Source organism: Sander lucioperca, chromosome 4 (assembly GCF_008315115.2).
Source record: "Sander lucioperca isolate FBNREF2018 chromosome 4, SLUC_FBN_1.2, whole genome shotgun sequence".
Lineage (NCBI taxonomy): Eukaryota > Metazoa > Chordata > Actinopteri > Perciformes > Percidae > Sander > Sander lucioperca.
This window is the reverse complement of record NC_050176.1, coordinates 37,253,773-37,274,364: the sequence shown is the minus strand read 5'-3', so window position 1 is coordinate 37,274,364 and position 20,592 is coordinate 37,253,773. Positions and strand designations below refer to the sequence as shown.

The 20,592-nt window shown below is 41.7% G+C and overlaps 2 protein-coding genes and 1 long non-coding RNA gene across 8 annotated transcripts in view; 2 read left to right on the top strand and 1 right to left on the bottom strand.

The window, feature by feature from the left end:
• The window catches only part of kdm2aa (lysine (K)-specific demethylase 2Aa), a 50,711-nt gene extending 43,018 nt beyond the window's left edge, over positions 1-7,693 (top strand). For all 6 annotated transcript variants that reach the window (XM_036000167.1, XM_036000166.1, XM_036000169.1 and 3 more), the window contains 2 exons: positions 3,935-4,153; positions 7,292-7,693. In XM_036000167.1, the coding sequence (XP_035856060.1) occupies positions 3,935-4,153; positions 7,292-7,473 (401 nt within the window). In that variant the 3' untranslated portion in view covers positions 7,474-7,693. The remainder of the gene's footprint in view (positions 1-3,934; positions 4,154-7,291) is intronic.
• Positions 7,694-9,415: 1,722 nt separating this feature from the next.
• spcs3 (signal peptidase complex subunit 3) lies at positions 9,416-19,847 on the bottom strand. Its single transcript, XM_031295400.2, has 5 exons — positions 19,581-19,847; positions 17,804-17,877; positions 14,417-14,493; positions 13,229-13,344; positions 9,416-9,736 (listed from the first exon to the last, which is right to left on the bottom strand). The coding sequence occupies exons 1-5, from the start codon at positions 19,721-19,723 to the stop codon at positions 9,604-9,606; spliced, it is 543 nt and encodes a 180-aa protein (XP_031151260.1). The 5' UTR covers positions 19,724-19,847; the 3' UTR covers positions 9,416-9,603.
• Positions 9,654-10,789, top strand: LOC118494832. The gene is made up of 2 exons (XR_004897037.1): positions 9,654-9,798; positions 10,508-10,789. It is a non-coding gene; the product is annotated as an uncharacterized LOC118494832 (long non-coding RNA).
• Positions 19,848-20,592: the final 745 nt, after the last annotated feature.

Sequence of the window (20,592 nt, the reverse complement as noted above, 5' to 3'; positions counted from 1 at the left end):
GGTGTCGTCTGCGTAACAGTGAAAGTTAATTGAGTGTTTCCTAATAATATTGCCTAGAGGAAGCATATATAAAGAGAATAGAATTGGTCCAAGCACTGAGCCTTGAGGAACGCCATGGCTAACTTTAGCGTATTTGGATGGTTTATCGTTAATATTAACAAATTGGGATCGCTCAGAAAAATAGGACTTAAACCAGCTTAGTGCGATTCCTTTAATGCCAACTAAATGTTCCAGTCTCTGTAAGAGGATGGTATGGTCAATAGTGTCGAATGCAGCACTAAGATCTAATAAGACAAGTACGGAGACAAGTCCTTTGTCAGCAGCAGTTAGAAGGTCGTTAGTGATTTTCACCAGTGCCGTCTCTGTGCTATGATGCATTCTAAATCCTGACTGAAAGTCTTCAAATAGACTATTTCTATGCAGAAAGTCACACAATTGATTAGCGACTACCTTCTCAAGGATTTTGGAGAGAAACGGGAGGTTAGATATAGGTCTATAGTTGGCTAAGACCTCAGGGTCGAGGGTGGGTTTTTTCAGAATAGGTTTTATCACAGCTACTTTAAAAGACTGCGGTACGTGACCCGTTAATAAGGACATATTGATCGTATCTAGTAATGTGGTGTTGACCACAGGTAGTGCTTCTTTAAGTAGCTTCGTTGGAATGGGGTCTAAGAGACAGGTAGTTGGCTTAGCTGAAGAGACCCTTAACATTAATTGTTGGAGGTCTAAAGGATAAAAGCCGTCTAAATAAGTATCAGGTCTTATCGTTCTCTCTAGCCCTCCTGCGCCCAATGGTGAGTCGTTGGAAGCTGTGGGCAGAAGGTGATGAATTTTTTCTCTAATTGTTATAATTTTATCATTAAAAAAGGTCATGAAGTCATCACTGCTCAGAGCTATAGGAATAGATGGCTCAACAGAGCTATGACTCTTTGTCAGCCTGGCTACAGTGCTGAAAAGAAACCTTGGGTTGTTCTTATTTTCTTCTATTAGTGTTGAGTAATAGTCTAAAAAATTATAGGAGGGCCCTCAGAAATGCCAGATCAGACTATCTTGCCAATCCACACGAGATTCTTCCAGTTTGGTGGAACGCCATTTACTTTCAAGTTTTCGTGAGATTTGTTTTAATTTGCGAGTTTGGGAGTTATACCAAGGTGCTAGTTTCCTTTCCTTCATCATCTTCTTTTTGAGAGGAGCAACCGAGTCTAAAGTAGTCCGTAGGCAGGCCGTAGCAGCGTCTACAAAGTTATCAAGTTGGGAGGGACTAGAGTTAACATAACAGTCCTCTGTTATATTAAGGCATGACATTGAGTTAAGTGCTGTTGGAATAGCTTCCTTAAATTTAGCTATAGCACTGTCAGATAAGCATCTAGTGTAGAAACTTTTATTTAATTTCGTATAGTCTGGTAGTAGGAATTCGAAAGTTATTAAAAAATGGTCTGATAATAAAGGATTCTGCGGAAATACTATTAAATCGTCAATTTTGATGCCATATTCTAGCACAAGGTCGAGGGTGTGGTTAAAACAGTGCGTGGCCTTATGCACCCTCTGACTGAAACCAATAGAATCTAGCAGTGAATTGAAAGCAGTACTAAGGCTATTGCTCTCAATGTCCACATGGATATTAAAATCACCTACAATAAGTACTTTGTCTGATTGAAGGACTACGCATGATAAAAACTCTGAGAATTCAGATAAAAACTCAGAATATGGACCTGGTGCTCGGTAAACAACAACGAATATAATTGGCTGTACTGTTTTCCATGTTGGGTGTTGAAGATTAAGAACAAGGCTTTCAAACGAGTTATAATTTAGTTTAGGTTTAGGATTAATTAACAGGCTCGAGTCAAATATGGCTGCAACTCCCCCTCCTCGGCCTGAGCCTCGTGGAATTTGGGTATTATTATGACTGGGAGGAGTGGCTTCGTTTAAACTAACATATTCGTCATGGCCCAGCCAGGTTTCGGTGAGGCAGAATAAATCAATGTGGTTATCTGATATCAATTCGTTTACCAATAATGCTTTCGATGACAGAGATCTAATATTTAATAGCCCACATTTGATTTTCCTATTCTGTTCTGTCGTTGCAGTGGTTGTTTTAATTCCAATTAGGTTGTTTAGTATAGCACCTCTTTTATTAGTGTTTTGTTTAAACGGTCTCAGTCGGGGGACAGACACGGTGGTTATGGGATTATGAATGGGTGATTGCTCTGAAGGGAGCACAGAGGGGCGTGTAGCGCTGTATCTCTGATTATTGACTTTGGGAGAGTGTGTCTGGTCAGTGTGCTTGTGGGAGTGTTTACGGGATGTAAACAGTCAATCAGAGGTCTGGGTATGCAGGGCGTGGTGCAAATTCCCACGTAGCATCTGGCTTCCGCGTGTATTGGGATGAATCCCATCCCTGCTGAACAGGGAGCCACGTTCCCAAAACAGATTGAAGTTGTCAATAAAACCTATCCTGTGAATACTGCATGTGAGCTGGAGCCAGGTGTTAAGGGAGAGTAGTCTGCTAAAGAGGCCTGATCCGCGACCTAGAGATGGAAGTGGGCCCGAAATAAAAACCGACTTCCCAGTGCTTTTTAAAGCCTCAATGAGAGTGGTAAAGTCTCGCCTTGTGCGCTCACACTCCTGAATCCGAGTGGACATGTCGTTATGTCCACAATGGACCACGATGCGTTTGATAGAGGTCGGAAACGAGGGTATCAGGTCCATAACTTTAGCCAGGATGTCTGCAACTTTGGCTCCGGGAAAACAGTGTGTGACAGCATTATGAAACCGTAGGTCTCTAGTGATGGAGTCCCCAATAATTACTGTGGTTAGGGGGAAGAGCGGACGAGGAGTGGGGGGGGTGTGGGTAGCCGGTGACGGGAGCAAAACAGTCAGTGTCGGTTTCAGATGGGCAGGGAAAAGAAGAGGAAGAATGCTTACCGTTCGGTTGTGGAGATTGTTTTTGAGGAACGTTGTCATTTGGCTGATCCAGGCAGTGTAGGCCACCGGACCGGCTGACTACCGCATCCCTCAGAAGCTTTCGCCGCGCGGTAGCAATCGTCTTCCGTGACGACGGCTGGTCAGTCTGCTTTGAAGCGGGGCGAGCCCGGTGAGCCGCACTGGCCACCACCGGCTCCGAATCCGACAAAGCATTGAAGCGGTTGGAGAGGCTGAGGGCAGGAGGCGATGGAGCCCTACCCGAGGCTCTCTTTCGGCCGCAAACCACCTCAGTCCAGGGTGGCTTGATAACCGGTGTCGAGCAGGACGATGGGCGTGGGCAGGCAGCTGGGTCCCATGGCGCGGTATCCTGGAAGGCCGCCGAGAGAGATGAGATCCGGAGCGACTGATTATGAGCCACGTCCAAGCAGGCGGTTAACAAAGCATCTTAGCTTAGATCTTAGAATTTCAGAGATAAAAGAAATACAGCATGTGTAAAAGAGGCCGCACTTTCATTTCATTTATGGCACTGTGGTGGTATTTAACTACAGACAGTTATTGAATGGATCATTGTGATGACAAATACAATTGTGCACATTGCACACAAAAAAACCATGAAAACGGTAGGATCTTCAACATTTCCAGAAAGTGAATGCAACTTACGAAGAGACACCATCTGCTCTTGGCAGTATACCTGTGTCTGAGCTGTGAAATTCCCATTCCAAACAGTAAGCTTCCTCTGAGAAAAAAACTCTCCACAGGACTCAGTCATGGCGGGGAGCGCCTTGTGGTTAAAGGGGATGGAAGTAGTGAATGCTGGACATGATTGGACAGCCTCTACCATGCAGAATATAATGTATTCTTTCTGATCTTACCACGTTTTAAAGTGCACCAGTCGAGCACAGCCACCAAATTTCCAAAAGTGCGTAGTTGGCGTGACAATCTGCACCATGCCTCTGGGATGCTATCCCCATATTTTGACCATTTCTATCACCTCTGTCTGTTCCTGTAGGTTCCGAGTCCTCCCGCAGCAGACTGAGGAACATGGTGACACTGCGTCTATCCGGTCTGGATGTCAGTGAGTCCACTCTGAGGCTGCTTCAGCGCCATATGCCCCAGCTGGAGAGACTGGACCTGGCTCACTGCAAAGACATAACCGACTCATCTATCGCTCTGCTGGCAGCAGCCGGGACTCACAGCCGCAACAGTCTCACCGAACTCACACTGGCAGGTGGGTATTTGAGCACAGGGCCTTTCATCTATAGCAGGTTCTTTGATAGGAGTTAAAACTTCTTATCATTCTTCTTTTATGATGCCTAGCTTACCACTCATTAGGTTTAGAAGTCCTTATAAAAGAGCTCGATGGTGTTTTAAGCCCCCAACGTTGCCTTCCAGGCAGCAAAGGACTGTGACTTACAAGTTCATACTATCAGTATCAACTGATTGATGATTCTTTTATCAATTTGATGTTCTAAATGTGATGTCTTTACACAGCTTATTCAGTCTGCTGAACTGTCAGAGAGAAATATGAAGTTTATAATGATATGAATAAGGATGTCCCGATCAACTTTTTCTGGCCCTTATCTCAATCTGAGTCATTTATATCTGCTGCTCGTTCTCCAGCCCCTTCAGCAGACACACCCCCAGCTTCTCAGAGCAGAGAACTGCCTACTTTCAGGATTTTTAATATACTTGCCAACTCCGAATTTATTGTTGCACTGCTACGACTTTCATTTTCACAAACTACTTAATCCAAATACTGAAGGTCCTGGTTCAAAACGATGAAGTTTGTAAGCTCAAATTATTGAAATGATATTAATGAAAGCTGTAGTGCGACTATTTTATATTTATGAACGTCCGTTACATTCAAGCCATTACCAAATGAGTTGATGCAAAGCTGATTAAGACTATCGGCTCCACACAACTATCTCTGTATTTCTCAGTACTAGTGCAGCGCCCGATCAAAACATGGCTGTTTGGAACGGGCCGATAGCTTGGCCTCCTGTATTGCTGCTTGCAGCTTTCTCCAGAACCATTGTACTCCGAATTAACTTGGAGAAGGACCCGAAAGCACTTAATATGCAACTGTAGGCCTATGCTACTGACTTACTATGTACTTGTACTTTGCTGATTCAGATTCTACTCCCAAAATACCACAATTAAAATATGATGCATTAAACTATCCAGCATTATATTCAAGTTGAAAATATCCACCTTGAAGACATTGTGCAGAGTGATAATGCCTCTCTTTTTACTTTAACTAAACATTTTTTTTTGTAATTAGGCTTTTATAAAACTCAACCTGTAACACATGTTGCAGGTTCAATCAGTCGCGGTTCGGCTGCGGCTCCAGACTGATCTCATCAAGTGGCGTATGTATGACACGCCAATTCGTATTCCGTTTTGGCGTGTTATCAAGACCCATAATCGCTTTGTAGCGTGTTTATCAACGCCGTTTGGCCTCCATTGACTTACATTATCTTGCGATTGCGTGTCAATTTACGCTGTAGTGAGTAGTATGAAAGGCTGAAAATCCGCGTATGGAGGTAGGTTGGGGTGGTGGATGGGTCAAACAACACAGGACTTTCACCCAGGAGACCGGGGATCGTGTCACGTTTCCTTCGTGTCCCGCGTGTCACGTTTCCTAAACTCAACCGTCGCTTTCTTCTTTTCCTAAACCAAACCCCGTTCTTCTTTTCTTAAACCCAACGGTGCCGTTGTTGCCCCGCGTCCCGTTATTGTTTTCTTAAATCCAACCGTCCCGTTCTTTTCCTAAACCCAACCCGTCCGCTGTACACGCGGATAGCTCCAAATGCAACGTCCCGTTGTCGGCGTAAACATATATTGGATAGCTCCAGATGCGTACAGATAACAGAAAGTGGCGTGTATGTTTATGCTCAGTCATGATATCACGTTGGGCCCATGTAGAGATTCAACATGTCCATTTTTTCCGCGTAGCAGTCGCACATCGTGGTAGTTTTTTGGCGATGTGGCCCGGGCGCTAGAAGCAGGGAACCTGTCTGCGCACAGAACGGCCGGGTGATGCGTTTTAAGTCACCGCTGAGTAGGGTTGGGCATCATTTGGATTTTAACAATTCTGATTCCAATTCTGATTCTTCTTTTCGATTCCGGTTCTTATTGATTCTCGATTCCGATTCTTTGAGGGGTGGAGTTGAAACGGGTCACATGCTTATTTCATAAATAAGTAAATAAGTTTTATTTTGATCCAATGGTGGGTTGCGGTTTTACAGGGCTTTTTCAACGTAAAATAAAGCGACACTAAAGCGCCGCTTACTGTGCTCCAAGGCTGCAACATATCGCTTGATATGTTGCAGCCTTGCCTGGCCGCTACGGAAACCAAAACTTGCTCATGTTAAATTTGGAACCCACGATCAGATTTGAAACCCGATTCTAAACGATTCCAAAAAATTACGATTCCATTGGAATCGTAATTTTTTAAAACGATTCCAAGTAGGAATCGGTTCTCGATGCCCAACCCTACCGCTAAGAAAGGACAACAGCAGTTTTCGAGAAGAAGAGGACGTAAAAATTACAAGATAATAAACTCTTCTGTAGAGTCCATCATGTAGTTAAGGATAAACACTACTAGGAACTGCGTGGAGGAGGGTGGGGGTGGTGCGCGATCACCGAAGGTTATGCGGATGCGCCGACAGTTTTGTTGTCATTACTTATATTTCCTCATGGGGGCGACAGAAGCTACGCACTATAGCTTTAACTGGGAGAGGACAAGTACTGAAAACACCTGAAATTGACGTGAAGCAATCTGCTTGAGAGAAATGACTCGGTTGGATTTGTTGAAACTACCAAATCACACGCTCCACTTGCGGTTGTAAAGCGCTGTTGTACAGTGATGGTTCTTTCTAGAGCTGTAATCAGGCCTTAAAAGTAAGGCCTGAGCCCGAAAGAATTCAGCCCGTGCCCAACAAGTACATTTTGATTGACAGCTTTTTAAAAGCCCGAACCCGTTTACAGCCCGACATTATTCAAATGTGCGCACGCACACAGCTCTTTTGCCTTTTGACAAGAATGAGTCATTTATACATTTTTTTTTTAACATCATTTATTCATGACTAACGGAGGCTATAGACCACTTGGAATTTGGGACAAAGAAATAAAATACTGTAAGTCCTCCAGAGGCCAGCCTCCGTTTCAACAAGCCTGAGCCCGTGTAAAATGATAGAATCCCGTCGGGTTCGGGCAAAGATCTTCAGCTCTAGTTCTTTTGCCTCATCAGCTTCTTTTACCTCATCAACAATCTTTGGCAGAGTACAGACACCAGCTGCAGAGAGCACTTTAACCACTTTTTTTGGATGAGAGCAGTTCCTGATGTCTGTGTCTGTGTGTCCAGGTTGTAGTGAGCTGACAGACGGCTGTCTGTCCTACCTGAAGCGACTTTCCTCTCTGACTCTGCTGGACCTCAGAGGCTGTAAGGGCATCAGCAGACGTGCCTGTGACGCCTTCATCTCTGACCTGTCCCATGTTGCCCTCTACTGTATGATGGAGGAGAAGCTCATCCAGCGCCTGGATTAACATGAACACTGTTACAGCACACACTGTTACATGGCCAGCTGGAAGAGTGAATAAAACACCTTTTGTGTAGGTTCTTCAAAACATGAAGCACACCAAACCTGGAGTTGGCCGTCAGAAACATTTAAACTTGAACAAACTGGCAGCTGTGACTCCACGGCTCCTAAAAATCAAAATGTCTTCTGATACAACATATGAATAAAGACTTGTACGTTGTTTTTTTTTACTGTAGATGAAACTAAGCTAACAGTTCCTCCTTGCCGCTAGTCTTTTGTACTAACCTAGGCTAAATACTCAAACTTGAAATTGATATCAATCTTCTCATTTGGTAAGACTACAAGAAGCATTTTTTTTTCAAAATGTCAGATTACTCGAATCACTGACTGAATTGACTCCAAAGATTTAGTGACTTGTCAAAGGTTCACATTTAAAGTGCTCATATTATGCTCATTTTCAAGTTCATAATTGTATTTAGAGGTTTACCAGACTAGGTTTGCATGGTTTAATTTTCAAAAAACACTATTTTTGTTGTACTGCACGTTGCTGCAGCTCCTCTTTTCACCCTGTGTTGAGCTCTCTGTTTTAGCTACAGAGTGAGACATCACACTTCTGTTCCATCTTTGTTGGGAGTCGCACATGCACAGTACCTAGGTAAGGACTACTAGCCGGTCAGAAGCAGAGTATGAGGGCATGCCCTGACAGTACCTAGGTAAGGACTACTAGCCAGTCAGAAGCAGAGTATGAGGGCGCGCTACGCTAGCAGCTAGGCGAGCATTATAACGTGTGTTACAAAGTGACGCACGTTTGTGTCTGAAGTAAAGGCTGGACTACAATAGAGCTGTTTGGAGCAGTTTGTGAACAGTGTTTTCTGTTGGAGATGGTGAGTCCCTTTGGGGTGGACTTTGGGCTTCTTCACTTTCACTTCCAGAAGTCTGGTTAAATACGAATCCCTCTTAGTGTGTAAAGACTGATGCAGGATGGAGCACTGCTTGAAAGACATCTCTTATTGGGAGTTTAAAAAAAATGTATCGTTTGTTCACTAAGCCTGAACAAATAAAATGTATTATGGAGTGGTATTCTGTGTGTAAAGTGAATTCCATGTGTATATATGTTTATTTTTTAGTTTCATCCATGTTAAGATTCATGCAAACAATTAACTTTGTACATTTTTTTTCTAACAATGTGAAAACAATAAAATATGAATGGTTAAACTTTCTATTCGTAGCATTTGTTCACGAGCTAAAGCAATATGTTTCCCACATAAGAAATAATTATTTGGACTGCTGTGTTAGTCGTTATTTAGCCGTAATTTTACTTTCTCTAAAAATCAAAGAGTGTGTATGTTACATCCATACCACCCTGAACACGTCCGATCTTGGATACTAAGCCCAGCTGGGCCTGGCCAGTGCTGTACGCTGTTTCACTTTAGTTTGTGGACAGCAGAGGGTGCTGCTTCAGCAACATCTTCATCACTTACTATCCAGAGCACTGTCACACTCAACAGATTCTTCTGCACAGGATGTCTTAATTGTCTCAACCAAAACCAGTTTAAAGAACATGAGACTTTTATTTCAAACCAATCAAAAACATTTCTCATATACACTCTGAATCCATTCACTGGGACGGTGTTAACAGACAGCGCAGACCCCTGCGCCATTAAAAAGACCCAATCTTGAACTAGACTGGTCATTTCAAAGTCAACACTCAACATCACTATTAAATCTGTATGTTAACCTCTCAAAAACAAACAATATGTCAACAAATGTGGGATATACAAGTTTTTCTGGCTGACGGTGTTCACAGTGGGATTGAATTTGTTTCATTTTCACAGGAGGGTACAGTATAGAGGGGCGGTTGTTAGCACTGCACTTTTAAAATCGGCACATGTTCTATAATGGCTGAAATCCCACCCATAATGTCTGCATGTAAGAACAGTGACAACATGTTTGTGATTGGGTGAATTGATCCTTTATCAACAGTTTACTTATTTAAAAATTCTTACAAAGACACAGATGTTCCAATCTCAACTTTTATTACAAACCAAAAATTAATTTAGGGTTAGGGCTATGAAGAAACGTGTGTGTGTGTGTGTGTGTGTGTGTGTGTTGAAACTGGCTGGGTGTGTGTTTCTGTCTAATAGCTCTTGGTGGTCTCATAAGCATCTGGGAAAGGGAGGCTGACTTGTCCACTTCCAGCCACCAGAGGCAGGATTCCAGCGTTGGGAACAACGTTCCATGACAAAGTTAGCGTGATGTTCTTATTGGCCCTGGAGACAAGACAGACATGACAGTGAGTTAGCCAGTCCCGTTACATAACATGTACAAACTAGTGCTGTCAGTTAAACGAGTTATTAACGGCGTTAACGCAAACCCATTTTAACGGCATAAATTTTTTTATTGCGAGATTAACGAACTTTTTGGCCTAGCAAACTTTGTCGTTTTTTTCACATGCTGTTGCAACAACTAGTAACGTTAGAAAAACTACAACACCACACCAGATCTAGCTAGACCGGAAACAAAACAACAGGCACGCTGCACACACTTGTTTGGGCGTGCGAACCGGCCAAAGAGTAGTAGGCTAACGTTACGTTTTGAGTGGATGGTGAGCACAAGACGCCGAAATGGATGCCAATAAGATTCTGAATGGAAAGTTTACTTTTAAAAAGTTTCCAAGTGGTCCCACTGACAAGAAAAAAAGTGATCTGTGTGTTTTGTCGTTGTGAACTGAGCTATCATCGCAGCACGTCCAGTCTGAAATACCACTTGATGGCCAAGCACACAGCTGATGTGAATTCTCCACCTCCTCGTCAAAGCCAGGCGACAATGGATGACTTCAGACCATAGACTGTATATTAATATTAACAGTCTATGCTTCAGACAGAAACACATGGATACCACAACTAAGAACAAAGTTAAAAAAAATTTTTCAAGGATTTAGAATAGATAAAAATGTGCGATTAATTGTGATTAATTGCGAGTAAACTATGACATTAATGCGATTAATGCGATTAAATATTTTAATCGTTTGACAGCACTAGTACAAACGTAAACCTCGGATTTTGAAATGGTATTCACAAGCTTTAATGAGTATGTGTAAACTGTGCTATAATGTCTTCTGTGTCTCTGGAGGAGCTGTGTATGAGCTAATATCTCCAATGATGTCCAAAGGTTATGTCCTTAGGGTTACCCCAGCTTGGGCAATAAGTCTGTGCGACAAACTGAAGGTGTGGGGTGAAGAGATGTGGACATCTGTCAGACAGGGAGGCTCTACTGAAAGATACCATTGAGTTGCATTATAGGAAATGTAGGATCCAGTATTTTTGAAAACTGAACCATACTGTTAACAAAAAGTAAAGACATGTCACATTTTTGTGTGACATGTGATTTTTTTTTTTTTATTTAGTCTCCTGTCAGTGCCACAATTTGATGGAACACTAAATTGCTGTATTAGTCAGTGACTGACCAAATCTCCAAACGATCTACAGTATGATGTTTGTTAGAATTGAATAGCCTCATGGACGTATTGTCAGATTTATCAAATTTATCATTATGCATCATCCCGGGGCAATATTGAAGTTTATTAGTGTTTTAAGCCCCCAACGTCTCCTTCCAGGTAGCGCTGCCTGGAAGGCACTAGGATTAGGCAATGGTTATGGTTAGGGTTAAGGTTAGGTGCCTTGAAGTCAACGGTCGCAGCGCTGCCTGGAAGGAGACGTTGGGGGCTTAAAGGTCCCATGACATGGTGCTCTTTGGATGCTTTTATATAGACCTTAGTGGTCCCCTAATACTGTATCTGAAGTCTCTTTATATAGGCCTTAGTGGTCCCCTAATACTGTATCCGAAGTCTCTTTTATATAGACCTTAGTGGTCCCCTAATACTGTATCTGAAGTCTCTTTTATATAGACCTTAGTGGTCCCCTAATACTGTATCTGAAGTCTCTTTCCTGAAATTCAGCCTTGGTGCAGAATTACAGCCACTAGAGCCAGTCCCACAATGAGCTTTCCTTAGGATGTGCCATTTCTGTGTCTGTAGCTTTAAATGCTATTGCGGAAGAGAGAGGGGGGGCAAAGCAGAGAAAGGGGAGGTAACCTTTCCCCTTATGACCTCATAAAGAGAAGATTCCAGATCGACCCATCTGAGCTTTCATTTTCTCAAAGGCAGAGCTTGGTTTACACCTATCGCCATTTCTAGCCACTGGGGGACCATAGGCAGGCTGGGGGTATAAGCTGTATATTAATGTTAAAAAACCTCATAAAGTGAAATTTTCATGCCATAGGACCTTTAAAACACCATCGAGCAATATTGAACGGCAATTTGTCTGTCAATCCAAGCAGTTAAAATGTTCTTTTTACCAAGGCATGTGGTCCTGGAGGTAAACTACTGGAAGTGTTGTCTCATGTTGACTGCTTTGAAAAATACCAGAATGTTGCGTTCTGCACATACACTCCAGTATCATTCAGAAACACAGACCACATACTTGAGTGTCAGGTTTAGTTTGGATTTTGGTCGGAGAACAGCTGCAAGCTCTCAAAGCTTTTCGGATTCCCGACATCCTACGTGATAAATGCCGAGGACTTGCTGCCTGCCATTAGAACTGAAAACACCTACTGGTTTCTTCTGAATGGCTGTCAACTCTACAACTACATAGGACAATATTAAGGCGACGTGGCATGTTGTTGACTTGAACTGCAGCAGGACAGGTGACGACCTTAGGGCTCCTGTAAACTGGCTGCGTTGGCGTGAGCGTGACGTTTCTGTTGCGTGGCGGTCACATTGTAAGTCACAATGTGTCTTTGCACACCAGAAACTTGTCTGACGCGGCGCTGCTGCTGCTAGCCTTGTCTGTACACATGTATGTTTCCCATTGATAAAATGAAATAATAGCGTGTTCTTCAACTTTATTTTGTCAATATTTTTGTTTGTACATTTGTTTGCACATATTTCGATATATATATTTTTATATTTCAATTCCCTTTCCAGAGATAATAAAGTCCATGTTATTGTTTTATCAGAATCCAATTGAAATACAATTTAAAAAGGAGTTCAGCAGATTTTGCTAAACTGTTAAAATGTTAAAAGCATAGGCTATCCTGCAGTCCAGCATCCCTCTTTCTTTCATTAAATGTATTCATGTCAAAATGACATCTTTTCATATTCTATTTTGCCTGGAAACACTTCCAACACGCTTGCGTGTCGCGTGAAAAAGAGGCTTCGGTCCTAGTGATAGACCAATTTTATCAGCCGGCAGATATATCGGGCCGATATTTGCGTTTTTACGTGTATCGGCCGATACATGCCTGCTGCGTTCGGCGATAGTTTTTTCCCGGCATTATTTACAGACAGGCGTCCACATGCAGCTCTGTGCTGCTGGAGACGCTGCAGTTCACGTGCAGACCATGCACTGCCCCTCCACCACTTGCTAGCTGGTGCTGGAAGCCTGGCAGGCTGTTGTGACGATGGCCTTTGCTCAACCATTAGACCATCAGGTGGCCTATGAACCTCAATGATACAGCTTACTTAGTACTGGTAATAATAGCACTGGGATGTGCTCCAAGTAGTCGGCACACTGTCAAAATATCTTGCGATTAAACCAACATGATTTTTGATTACCCTAACCTTTTGATTAGCCCTTAACGATACCACTTCATCTAGCACCACTGTTTGTTTGTGTGTGTGTGTGTGTGTGTGTGTGTGTGTGTGTGTGTGTGTGTGTGTGTGTGTGTGTGTGTGTGTGTGTGTGTGTGTGTGTGTGTCTTACCTGAGTCCATTCCCGTCATCAAAGAAGAAGTATTTGGACTTCATGTCTCTGAGGTTCAGTTTGGGGTTTTCACCTCGAAGGACGATCTTATCCCACAGCACTACCTGGTTCAGAGACTGAGACACACACACACACACACACACACATTGAGATGAACAAAAACATGGACATTATGACTTTCGCAAAGGTAGAATATGTGGCAGAGCTATTCTGGATTGCTTTATATTGTATAGGTGTACCTAATAAAGATTGTACATTTTGGAAGAGAAGGGAGCAAACAGTTTTTTGACTTAAGGTGTAGGGACCCTTGCTACTCGAAAACGTCCACTACGATTGCTGGGTGGATAATTTAACTATTTAAGACGCGTGCACTATGTGAGCCAATGCCAAACATTGCCAGTAAGCATTTATTTTAAAACTTAGGCCATTTCCCATACATAGAGTCCATTCATATGTGTAAACATCAAACAAAAACACATTAATTCCACTTTCCTTCTCGTAACATACTGCACGGTCAAAAAACTGTTTGCTCCCTTCTCTTCCCAACACCTGTGCCCAATTGGACATTGATTAAATCACCTCTGTCCCAGCCAAATGGACAGCGCCCTGGCTACCCCCGGTGGCGGGAGGATTAACAGCAACAAATAATAAACAAACCCAAATGGCTCTCACAGGAATGTTGGCACTTTTTTACAATTTTACACTGGATATTGTGGAATAATATTGAAGATTTATATAATATTCGTCCTTTAAGGTCCCATGGCATGAAAATTTCACTTTATGAGGTTTTTTAACATTAATATGAGTTCCCCCAGCCTGCCACTGGTCCCCCAGTGGCTAGAAATGGTGATAGGTGTAAACCGAGCCCTGGGTATCCTGCTCTGCCTTTGAGAAAATGAAAGCTCAGATGGGCCGATCTGGAATCTTGCTCCTTATGAGCTCATAAGGGGAACGGTTACCTCCCCTTTCTCTGCTTTGCCCACCCAGAGAATTTGGCCCACCCATGAGAGAGAGGGATCATGGCTTTCAAACGAGCAAAGTGGCAGTTGGTCAAGGCCACAGGCCGCTATATAAAAGAGACTTCAGATACAGTATTAGGGGACCACTAAGGTCTATATAAAAACATCCAAAGAGCACCATGTCATGGGACCTTTAATTGTGTGTGTGTGTGTATTCACTACGACTTACATTGCTCTTTGTGCTGTACTCAGCAGACAGATAGAGAAACAGCTGTTTAACGTTCCAGTCAAAAACTGGCTGCAAATGTAAGAAAACATTAAGGAACAAGAGAACAGACATGTATTTATGTTAATATGGACCACAGGGACCATGTTAACAATAGAAACCTGTAAACATATACTACACAGATGATGCTGTTCCTTAGGGACTTGTGTAGAAGGTAGTGATGAAAACTGTGGATTAACAGGGGCACTGATTTAGACAGGTTGCGGTTGAGTTTAAAGGCATTTTAATGCTTGGATCTGCAAAAATGAAATGTAATTCATCTCCACTTTATTGGGGTGGTGGCAGAAATCTCTCAGATAAACTGCTTTAAATTTTTTGAGTTTTCTGTCTCCATGTCCACAGGTTTTCAACACACAGTAAATATCTGTATACAGTATGAACGAACAGGGCAGAGTGTCAGTGATCCAGGAATATCAAGGTGAATATAATAAGTTTGTTATAACGTTTTGAGTCTTAGTAATATCAAAAAATGGATAGTGCAACATGAAAATAGTTACTCCTCTCATCATTCTTTGTGTTACTTCAATAGAAATGTATGTTCTTTTATGCTTCAGTTTTGGATCTACAGTTCCCATCATGCTTTGGGTGATGTAAACAGTTTACTGCTGCCATGGATTCAGTGGGTTACGCTGTAGGCTACAACTTGAGCCCTGATTTTTTTTAGCCTATATCTGTTTATATATAGTGTTAAATGCTGAATGATGGGTCAGCAGCTCCTGTCTGCAGTGAACCCAGGGATGTACACATTTGTTGTAATAGACAGTGCTTCTATTAAAAAGGATTCTCTCAACCCAGAGAAGATTTAAAGAATACCTTTTATTTCAGGACATTCTTTCACATGCATTTATTTAAAAGGCAGTTACACACCAACCAGACGGCCAACCGTTGGCAGAAAAGGCAGTGTGACTGATCAGTCTCCCCGAGTTGGTCAAAAAAGTGCCTCGGAACACACCAAAGCGACGAGACGTAATACGTCTCCATAACAGCAGGCGGCGCTAATCTGTATTGTCGCCCAAAAAATGAAAACCGGCAGCTGATTGGACGAACGCGTCACATGGAACTGGCTGCTGCTTCCGGATTTTGGATTTTTCGAACGGCCATTACTGGCGACTTATTCAAAATACAATCTCATATTGTACTAAAATAGTTCACCGAAACGTGTTTCTGAAAACATTTTAAGCAAGAAAGAGGCTATGCAGTTGTTGAATCTGTCTTCATTTCATATCGACAAAGGTCAATTTAAAAGATTTTTGTCAGATTTTGAGAGGCTTAGTCACGCTCATTCCGCTCGCCATTTCCGGGTGAGTCCCGACTGCTCTGTCTCCGACCGAGCATGCCAGGTCGGCGAAAATGAAGGTCGATAGCTCCTCCAACAGACGACGGCACGGAAAGACTTGAGTCACTGAACTCGCCAGACTGTCCAACGGCCGATTATCGGCCCGGTGTGTAACTGCTTTAAGATTTTCTGTTCCAAGTAGGTGAAAAAAACTTGCCCTTGTCAAATACACAACCGTAACCTGAAACTTCTAATATCTGTAAGCTTTCGCAACCTGTGTAAGTCATAATTTAACGATTTAAGCGCATGGTGTGTCCAAATCCACTTTTGCTAGTTAAACAGTGGAAAAAAGGATCTGTGCGCCAGGTGCACGGTTCAAAAGGGTTGTACTTAATGTCTTAATTAATTCATAGGTGTGTTTTGGGCGTAACATGCAATAAACCAATGAGAGTGTCATCTCCTATTACCTTTAAAGCCAGGTGCGTTTGTACCTTGGCGCATTGCTATTATGATGGCGGATTTGCTGAGCAGGAAGGAGACAAAAAACTGATCTGCTTGTGCGTGAAGTGAAAGCGCGCAAGCAGATCATATCATAATATTTCACATTGTAATATTTTTATTTTTAATCTTTTGCATGTTTGTGTGCAGCTGCGCGTCCCTGTGTGTGTAACAAACATAGTGTGCGCACGCTGTGCACAAGCGTAGGAGCATTTTACTGATGTGCTGTTAAAATAACAAAATGAAATGCTGCGTTATTGACTTTAGACCAGGTTTTTGTTGGTCAATGGCGCAATCACTTCCCGCTGCCTCAAGATAGCAATACGCCAAGAATGCACCTGAACACAACTCCCTGTAAAACAAGCACGCCATGGGCGCAAAGATGGACGCAGGTGCATTTGCCATTTAAACGACGTGGGCGCTGGACGGGAAACTGACAACTGCGTCGGTCTTAAACTAGCAAAGACACTTGCGCCGGGCTTTGCGCCGCGCTGGGTGCGAGATAGGGCCCATGGTGTTGATTTTTGAAAAGAAACAAATTTACCACAACATCCATGCATATCATGATGACATGTCACTATATAAGACCCACTTAAAGGGTAACTACTGTTTTTTTCAACAGTATTAAGCAAGATCGCTGCAGTCGGCAGTGGCGAAACAAGCTATCATGTAAGTTAATAGGGCAATTGTCCAGCTTGTATTTACCTTCACAAAAGTGCTTGTTTTGTCACTGACAGGCTCAGATTAATATTCTAAGTGTCTGACAACATTATGGAAAGGACCCCTACAGAGATAGACCTTTAAAACCTCTTTGAGACCTTTCTGTTTAACCAGAAACAACTCTGAAGTCGCTAGCGCTAAACCCACCAGACTCTATTTAAAAAAGCAATACTTTTAGCGTGTATAGAGGCAACATATTTTTACATGTAAATCTGTAAACTATGTGTTTATTTCAACCAAAACGACGTGATGGTTGGAAAAGTGGAAAGACGACCCAACATAGCTTTTCATAGTTTTATTTTGTTTCTTTTAGCATTTACATGGAGTCTGGTGGGTTTAGCAAATGCAATTTGGCGGATGTTTTTATGTTTAAAAAAAGGATCTTACACTTTAACAGAAAGGTCTACCTCCTTAGAAATAATTTCCATAATGTTGTCAGACACTTAGAATATTAATCTGAGTCTGTCAGTGGCAAAATGAGCACTTTTGTGAAGGTAAATACAAGCTGGACAATTGCCCTATTAACTTACATTGTAGCTTGTTTCGCCGCTGCCGACTACAGCGATCTTGTTAAATACTGGACCAATGTCAAAGATTGTTGTTCCCATCAGTCACTTAGACACAAAAACATAGGAAAATCGGTCCAGGTTGAAAAAAAAAAAAAACAGTAGTTACCCTTTAAGATTTGAACCTGGCAAACAAGTGCTAAACTGCCCCACAGTGTGGCCGACACTGGCTACTGCTGGCTGTAACTCAAATAAGATTTATTTCTTGCTCTTACATGTACTGTTCACTACAGCAAATGTCATTTTGAGTAGCAGTATTCTAAAGGATATCAGCTGAGAGGTCAAAGGTGATGAAACCCAGATCACTGCGCTCTCTGGGTCCTGTGAAGTCATCAACATTCTTCCTGTCAAGCAGAGAGAGAGAGAAGAGCGATAAAGGAAGTGAAGTGATGGAGAAACCAAGAAGAGTGAGAGATCTGAGGGAAAACATGCCTCCAACCTCAAGTGTAACTTAAAACTACAAGAATAATGACGGCATGCAACTGTTGGTGAATACATTTAGAGGGTGAGTGATCTGGGAGATGCTAAAATGAAAGAAACGGATGGGTGTGTGTATGACATTAGTTGTAACTTGTGTCACATCTACACTTGTTATATGCACTTTGTAATTTAGTTATTTAGTCATTTAGCTTGAATTAGTTTCAACATCCTTATATGTACACATGCAGTTCATCTGTTAGCATGAATTGCAGTTTTGTTTATTTTAACAGCTACATCCTTAAAGTCAGGGCTTAATTTGAGCTGGAACACACCGGAACATGTTACATGATACCTGACATTTAGTACCCATATCAATTCATTTGACCAAATAAGCTTTTGATTTTAAATTTTTTTTTTTTTTTTTACTTTTTACATGCATCCAGATTAAATGTCTTCACACAAACTGGCATACAAGTTTGCCTAAATGCAATATTGTGTAAAATAGAGGTGTGAATCTTCACTGATCTCCCGATTCGATTACGATTATCATGTCAGCGATTCAATTCAATCTCGATGCATTACGATGTGTGAAATACATTTTTCTATTAAATCCATATAGGATATTTAATTCATAGGTTTTGAGGCTTCAAAAACAAAACATTCTATGTGCTCTAATACTAAATAAATTGGATACATAAAAATACAGCACTGAGCACATGGCACTTCCTGAATGTGCAAAACATACCAGAATATGTCAACAGAAAGGTTGTTAGGCCTACATTAAATTGTAAACAGAAATAATGGATTATGGCCCGGCCGATTATCGATGAAGCATCGTCCACGTCCACGATTCGATGCATCCATTATTTGATTAATTTCAACAACTCTAGTGTAAAATGAACAATTCAGTGATCTAATTCAGAATCAAGCATTAGAATATACAGTATTACTGTATAAACATATACGTGTATCATCCATACTAGTTACCCGTTATGACATGATATATTGTCTGCACCTTACTGTTATCTAGTTTTTTTTTAACCTACTATTTTGTTATGTATTTGCACTTTTCCAACTTTGTTTTGCAACTGCTACACAGCAATTTCCCTCGGGATAAATACAGTTGTATCTTATCTTAAGAATTTAGTGACAACTCTCGGTACTTGACAGTTTGCTGGAATGATGTATCTGCACTTATACAGTATATGTGATGAATTCATTAGCGGATCTGAAAGCAGTTTACATAACTGCTTCATTACTACAAACACGTCTGGCGTATAAGACTTTTCTATATTCAGTTTAAAAACGATAGACTGCTAAAACTGTAGTCGGGTATACAATTCAAAGTCCCACAACAAGAGAGTTTAAGCACAGTAGATATCAAACTGGGAAGTTTGACTAGCAGAAGCACCCCCCCTCCTGCAAGCTCTTCCTCTTTATACACCAGTAGCACCTAAAAGCACCTAGCACCAGCGACGCTAGTCTTTGAACTGCTGCTTGTTCTTGCGCATTAAAACGTTAAGGGCGTTCCAGCATTAGTAATACATGTTACAAAGCTACAATACAGTCTAGCACGTTTAGTTAATGCTAACAGCTGTTACCCATGATGACCGACAAAGAATCTTACAGCATGACTTTAGAGACGTGGATGTCAGCAGGAACTCTTCTGTCTTTGAACGCTGTCGTGACAAAACAGCCAAAAGTTAAGGCCGCCATGACGCTCAGGGAGAAGGCGAACAAAGAGTTAGCTCTCGACAGAACCGTATTCATCTTTAAATAGCACGAGAATAATGACAATAACAGTATTTCAATAAGAGACGTATCGCGCAAGATGTGCGCGGCTGCTAGCTACTGTGTACAGAAAGGAAACGTCAAGTTTCTCAGAATGAATACGTACTTCCCGTTCATGCGTTTCAAAATAAAACGTTTTTTAAAGTAATGCAAGATAAAAAGGAATGATTTTGTATGAAGATACACTCTTTTGAAACTAGATTGTAGTTGTGTGCATTCACACAGTCCAAGAAAGAATCGCACCTTAACTAACTTTTGTAACAGGCTAATAAAAAAATATAGAACACAATTCTCAAACAGTATGTGAATGTTCTCAGTCATCCAGGTCATAGTTGTGGTCTTGTAATAGCATCTAAGGGTTTAAAAGGGCAACTGGACTTGGTTTATAGGTGCTCCGAAAACGTTTCGTCTCTCATCCGAGAGATTTCTCAAACACCAATTTTAGACAAGCAGATCGAAGGAGTCTGCTGTAATGGAAAATGTATTTTAAACTCATTAGTGTGTGTTGTCCTTAAAGATTGTTTTACTCTTCGGCATACTTCCGATTTTGTGTTAGTGACGCAACAGCAAACTTGACGCAACAAAAACAAAAAAGAAATTTAAATGCGAGCGATGAGTAAGCGGAAGAAACAGGCTACATTCTTTTTTTCAATAACTTTATTCGTAACAAATTCAAGAACAACATCGGTTATGTGGTGTGTACCGTATGCACAATTCTAACGTACAGTTATGTATGCAGTCACAAAGTAAAAACTGACGAAGGGTAAAGGTAAGGCTAGACTTTTATTTACAATAAGACATAGGCTACTAAATACTAAATGCATGGTATAGTAAACATGTAAGAAGTA